Source organism: Lactuca virosa, chromosome 8 (genome assembly GCF_052849685.1).
Source record: "Lactuca virosa cultivar CGN04683 chromosome 8, Lactuca_virosa_CGN04683_v6, whole genome shotgun sequence".
Classification (NCBI taxonomy): domain Eukaryota; kingdom Viridiplantae; phylum Streptophyta; class Magnoliopsida; order Asterales; family Asteraceae; genus Lactuca; species Lactuca virosa.
The window spans coordinates 294,172,140-294,178,818 of NC_136433.1; the positions used below are offsets into that span (position 1 = coordinate 294,172,140).

The 6,679-nt window shown below is 33.9% G+C and overlaps 1 protein-coding gene across 1 annotated transcript; it reads right to left on the reverse strand.

Moving 5' to 3' along the window:
- Window positions 1–2,915: 2,915 nt before the first annotated feature.
- Window positions 2,916–5,092, reverse strand: LOC145133411 (uncharacterized). The gene is made up of 8 exons (XM_079068352.1): window positions 5,070–5,092; window positions 4,574–4,814; window positions 4,263–4,445; window positions 3,987–4,139; window positions 3,675–3,884; window positions 3,392–3,580; window positions 3,205–3,285; window positions 2,916–3,052 (listed from the first exon to the last, which is right to left on the reverse strand). Exons 2-7 carry the CDS (start codon window positions 4,802–4,804, stop codon window positions 3,238–3,240), a joined length of 1,014 nt encoding a protein of 337 aa, XP_078924478.1. The 5' UTR covers window positions 4,805–4,814; window positions 5,070–5,092; the 3' UTR covers window positions 2,916–3,052; window positions 3,205–3,237.
- Window positions 5,093–6,679: the final 1,587 nt, after the last annotated feature.

The window sequence follows — 6,679 nt, forward strand, 5'->3', positions numbered from 1 at the left end:
GCAAAATCTTTAATGGCATTAACGGTAGAATCCTTTGTGAAACCATTGGTAGGATCTTTTAGTCAGAGGTCTTGTATGTCATATAGAAGCGATTATGGGCTCATGGTAGCACAATTTTAGAAACATTATACTTTGTCGATATACAAGTATTAATGTTAAGTATAAGTTTCCCAAAAACTTGTACTCTATGTTCAAGGCATTTGTAGGTATTCTACTTATTTATTATCTAAACAATTATACCTAGCATATGTACTCATATAGAATTCAAATACGATTTATATGTAGTAACCTTCCTTGATTTAGGTATATAGAGATTGTAGGTATAATACTTATTTAGTAAGTAAACCATTTTTACCTAGGATAAATACTATATATTGAAGACAAGTATGAGTCAGAATGATACTTTTAAACTATGATTTATATTTTTGAAACTTGGAAAAAGTAAAATTTTACTAAGGGTCAAATTTGGATACTATGAAATAATAATTAGGAAACAAGAAGAATGTAATTTTCCATCATCAATAAAGGTATGTAGTTTATAAAATTCTTTTGTATTGTTCAATGTATGTTATATAACTGTGATACAAAAATGAAGTTACACCGCCCGGTGTTTCCGCCGCCGACTGGGGGCGTGACACACATGGAATGGAATTGGATTGTATCATGACTAAAACATTGTAATAGAATTGGAATTCTAAAAAACATTAGAATAGATGGTAAAAGATTCCAGGGAACAAGTTTGTTACAAAATATGTGCCAAAGTTAAACATTACACACCTAAATATGCATTACTACCAAAACATGTTTGAAAAGTTTAACGTTACATACTTAAATATGCAATAATGCCAAAGAATTCCAAAAGTTAAAGATGACGGTCAAAGATGCCAAAATAGGAAAAATAGTCCAAGATGCCAAAAGCTAATCCAAATCAAATGGATTGCTACAAGTGCTCCTCTATTTCCCCTGCTACTTCTTTCTTATCTTATTTGTTTATAATTATTTCTGAAGGTTTCCTTGTCCTCTGTCCCACTACAACTTGAAATGTTGGTACATCATATTGTACATGAGCTCTAGCTTGACCTTGAACTAGCACTCCAACATCTACTTCAGCTTATACTTCAGCTTTAACTTTAACTTAAACTGGCACTTCAACTTCTACTGCAACTCGAACTTGAACCGGCACTTCAGCCTGTACTTCAGCTTGAACTTGAACTGGCAATTTAGCTTGTACTTCAAGTTGAAAATTGAAATGGCACTTCAGGTTGTACTTCATCTGCACCTTGTACTTGTATATCATCGTCACCTTGAAATAGTATGTCATCTTTAGATTCAACTTCAAAAGAACCCACTTCACCATCAGGTTCCATTTCAACTTCACTGTCACTTTCCAAATCAACATCATTTTCCAATTCACCCTTCAGTTTACATGTTTTTCAAGAACTGAAAACTTCATTCAACTTCACATATGTTAAGTTACGCCAGATGTATATACCACACATAGCATGTATTTGGCTTTCTCTTTCTGTGATGGTGGATTCGATGACTCGTTAATTGGTTTTTGAGCAATGATTTCCTATCCACTTATATGTAACAATGGACCCAAGTTTAAAGACTCTTGATCAATTATGACTATCATTTAAACATTTAATTTGGAATGGCTTTTCTGAGGACATTCACGTAGCCTACAACCTAAAGGGACAATATGTATTTTGTTTATTCTTCTTACCATTGCAACATTTTACCAATAACCTCTGATTATAACTTTTTTCATACAATAAATCGTACCCATTCTTGAATGCATAGTTGGTAAGACATGACTTCAATTCTAATGGGTTAGAAAACTTCATATTTGCAACTAACACAATTAGATCCCATTCTTGGTTCTTATCATCGACAGGGAACACAACCTCCTCATCTTCTCCATTGTTGGCTTCATCATCCTCACTTATAACACCTGAAAGTTTGTTCAAAAAATTTTCCCGATGTGTTTTGTCTAATGCGTATATCTCTTCATCACGTTCTTGTTTATATTTCGTAGTATCAGAAATTTCTGATTCCTTGTCGTCTTCTTCATCATAGTCATACTTATTATCATCTGTTAACACCTTGTTATTAGCCCAATCAAGAATTGGTTCATTTTATGGTCAATGTACACATCCAACTTAGTCCGAGGGATATAAATAGTTTCTACAAACTCCCAATAATCAACATCATTGTCGATTCTTCTAATATCCTCAGCCAAACTTTCCTTTCTTTTATAGTAGTAGGTATTATCATAGCCTCCTTTGGTTAATTTCGTAAGACACAAAAGAAATTCTTTATACGTAAATCCACCAAAATCCACATCAAGAACAGTTTCTTTTACATGGTCCAAGAATACCAAGGACTTTGGCACAAATATCCCCTTGTAATGAAAATCTTCAGGTGTATACATACTTGTAGATCAATGGGATGCCATGTTACAGTCTCAACTCGAACCTTCAATTGCAAGCCCTAATCTTCGATTTGTTGTATCAATTTATCCCAAACTGTTAATCGAAATGTTTATGGAGCAGACGAACCCCAATTAAGTGAGAAAGGGGTGTAATAGCCATGTATGAATCCACGTTATTCGTTTTGATATACCTCAATCGATGTAACCAGCTAAAACATGTGTTTGCCAGTAATAATGGGTATTTGTGAACATATGAAACAAGTTTGTGGGGTAGATAAGCACAAAAAGCAAATATTGCTATATGTGACCATACAAAATTGTTAGTTACCTTAATAAGTCATTTTCCCTTGATGCTACTAATTCTATCGTTAGAATCATAAGTAATTGGGCAACCAATCCAAAACATTTTTGATGAAAAAATAAAATTTTATTTGACACTTTTTTATTGGGTACTCATAAAAGCAAACGTAACATGGTGTAATGATGAAATAAATAATAATCAGGCTCTAATACATCTTAAGATAGTTGCTTTACAAGTGTTCGGGATTAAACTTGCACACATTATATCACCCACTACACTTTGCTATTGCTCCAATATTGCTTCAAGAATTCTTCAACCTACCATTCACGAGTTTTAAATTAACAAAAAGACGAAAGAATTGTCTTAAGAATTAAGATGTCCACTTTTAATTCTTGCCGTATCAGTGAAGTTGTTACGATTATTATGTAACATAAAAAGGGGAATGAGTGATGTTGCAATCTTCACAAACCTGTCTCCGTGCTTCTCTTTTTGTGCTTGTTCTTTAACATATGTCATGAGCACGCGGTGGATAGTAACCATAACTTGACTTCTGAATTAAAGAAACATAACTAATTGGGTATCGCCTCTCTATCAATGATATCTATTTATTGCATAAAAAACATAAAAAAAAAATGAAAAGGAGCTGCTGATAATACCTCCCCCTGCTCATCATACTTATAAGCACATTTATAGGCTTTAATTCTCTTTGAATTAAGCTTTTCAAGTTCCCTATCCATACTTCTGATGCTCTTTCTCACAAGTTCCAACTCTGCCTTGAGTCGGGTCGCTTTAGTGGTACGTTCCTTTTGATCCCTCTTTATTTCGTCAATTTGGTTTAAGTAAATCTAATTGTATAAAACATATAGATGAAGTGAGTAGTAATATAATGAAAAATTGAACAAAAAAAGTTCTAATTCAGTTGAGGAATTAAAACTAAACTTTAATACGATGCTGCCTCATTTGTTCTTCATAGAGTCGTCTTCTCGATCCTCCAACGTCATATCTTCTCCAATTATTACGAGGGTCAGGTTCTGTTGGTGCAGTGTATGTTTCTATTGTTTCTTTGAGATTTCTTATTTCGTGAAAGAATTTTTTTTCTTCTCCCCGGTTATTGTTTCCATGTTGGATCCTGTGTACAAGGCTCTCCATCTTCCAAAAGGAAGTAGAAAGAAACTATATGTCAAAATCAATATAACAACCTAAGGAAGATCAGCAATTTATGTTTATAAATTATAATTTATCAGTATATACCACATCGTTAAGCTCTTGTGTACCATGGGTTGGCCTTTTACCGGATTTCATTGAAGAAAGAAGTTCTTCTTGAACCTGTTTCAGATATTCCATGTCTATCCTCTCTTTCTTTACCCGTTTATGGCATCGTTTCCTATCAGTACCGATATGAACCTACAAAAAAAATCGCCATGAATCCACAGGAACAGAAAACTTCTCTAAAAAAATTCCATTTCATTATTCTCAAGAATTTTCGGAAAGTCGAGAGGAAAAATGGTCTATTTAATCAACTCTTACAGGCGATTCAGGATTGTTTTCAGTCAAATGCAAGAAACCAGCTGTTCTTGGTATTGGTCTCATTGGTAAATCAGGCTTCACATCATCTACTGTAGCTCGTTCAAGGCACATGAGTGAACTTGATTTCCACTCTAACTCCATGTAAATCCACATTAATTCGTAGTTCATTTGATGTTCATCTTTCTGTAAGGAGAGACGTGTGAGTTGTTTTTCCGAACTTATCCAAAGAAGAGCACGATATTTCTACTGTCGTCACTTTAAAGCAATACCCATCATTTCTAATGAACATTAAAATTTTAATCAACATTTACCTTCCGTAGATCAATTTCTTGAAGGATATGGTACATAGAAACACTCATCTGTTGATACAACTTGTGAGCCTCTTCTTTTTTTACTTCCTCCGGGGAAGGACAACTCTTGACCAAATAGAACTGAAGTTCGTTGGTCTTTTTATGTGAGGTCATTTCCGTGACTTTCTCAATGGAATCTGACTTAACAATCAGGCCATATTCCTTTGGGTCTTCCATTTGGCTGAGCATCATCCAATGTTTCCTGAAAACAATAACAGTGTCAACTAACATTTTTGCAAAATAGGTACAAACAGATGAAGCAGAATCAGGATAAAAGATATTGTAGATCAAACGGGAGAAGCTTGATAAAAGTAAGTAATAACGATAAACATTTTTGCCTAGCTACTTGAGATAAGTTTTCTTTCATGAAAAAAGAACACATGATCATGAAAATGATGTTCGTGTTATGGCATTTCATGTTAGAAGAATAGGTTTTGAAAAGAAATAAACAACCAACCTCAACTGGAAGGCAATACTTGGTGATCAGAATGATGAATATTCATAATGCTAAGTACACAGTATTTATAAATTAGGTTGGTTTAGTCGGTAGCACTTGCACCCCACGGCAAAAAAGTCAACCTATCTAAGGTCAATTGCAATCATTTTTATCATTCAATAAATTATGATAAACCTTTTTTTAAAATTTCTTCCTGGGTCAAAATGGTTAGCAGCTAGGACCCAAGTTCTTAATCCGATTCTCTAATTAAACATCCCTTTGTAAAAACAAAAGCACCTACAAATTAAGGGATCATTGAACCTATCAATTATAATATAGTCTTCACAATTTTGAAAATTAAGGCTATGTTTGGAGTACATAGCACCTCAAAAGTTAGCTGATCCGTTTTCAAATTTATTTACTGACATTACTAATCATCTGTTGAATCTGTAACCATGTAACGCCTTGTTCCCGAGTTTTTTGTAAATTCATTAAAGGAAAAGGAAGGAAAATTTTGATAAAAGGAAAGGGAGGTTAAGGAAAATATTCATTATTCCGTGTTCCCGAGTTCGAAGGAAATGAAAGTTAACTGATCCGTTTTCAAATTTATTTACCGATATTACTGATCATCTGTTGAGTCGTACCCATGTAACGCCTTGTTCCCGAGTTTTTTGTAAATTCATTAAAGGAAACGGAAGGAAAATTTTGCGAAAAAGAAAGTGAGGTGAAGGAAAATATTCATTATTCCGTGTTCCCTAGTTCGAAGTAAATGAAAAAAAAAATTTAAGTTTTTGTGTTCCCGAGTTTAAGAGAAAAAAGAAAATAAACTTTAAATTTTCCTTCCCCTCACTTTCTTCCCAAATCCGCCCAATTTGGCGTGTTCCCTACTGTTTATTTTTGTTATGCGTTTGGTCCCTGTCTTACCTAAAAAGACTATTTTTCCCTTAATTCGTTAATTTATTTAAATAAACACACCTCCAACCCCACCCCCTCACCTTACCTTACCTACCCCACCATTTTTCTCTAATTAAATAATAGTCTTTTTAGGTAAGACATGTACCAAGTGCGTAACAAAAACAAACAGTAAGGACCAAACGCGTAACAAAAACAAGTAGTACGGACTTTGTGAGTTAAAAAAATAAGTTAGAGACCGAGAGAAAGAGAGAGAGAGAGAGAGAGAGAGAGAGGGAGAGAGAGAGAGGTGGTATATAAATAATTAATTTCATTTATGAATATTCATATATGAGTAAGTATATATTTATTCATATATAAATAAGTATATTCGTATAAATTTGAACGTGTCTATTCTCCAAGGATTATTCATATATGAATATAGCGGTAGTTGGTGGAGGGGCGGCGATGAGAAGGGTAGCGGTTGTAGTGGCGGTGACAGTGGTGTTATTGGCATTGGTAGTTGCTGTGGTGTGTGCGGTGGTGCCAGCAATGGTTGAGATGGTGGCAGACGTTATTGTGGCAATGACAGTGGCAATACAGGTGTTGATAGGTGGTAGAGATGTCGGTAATTATTGATATATGAATAAAGATATAATCAAATATAGAAAAGTACGTATCTATTCGTAAGTAATCATTTTAATTTAAGTATATATACATACATATATATATATATATAT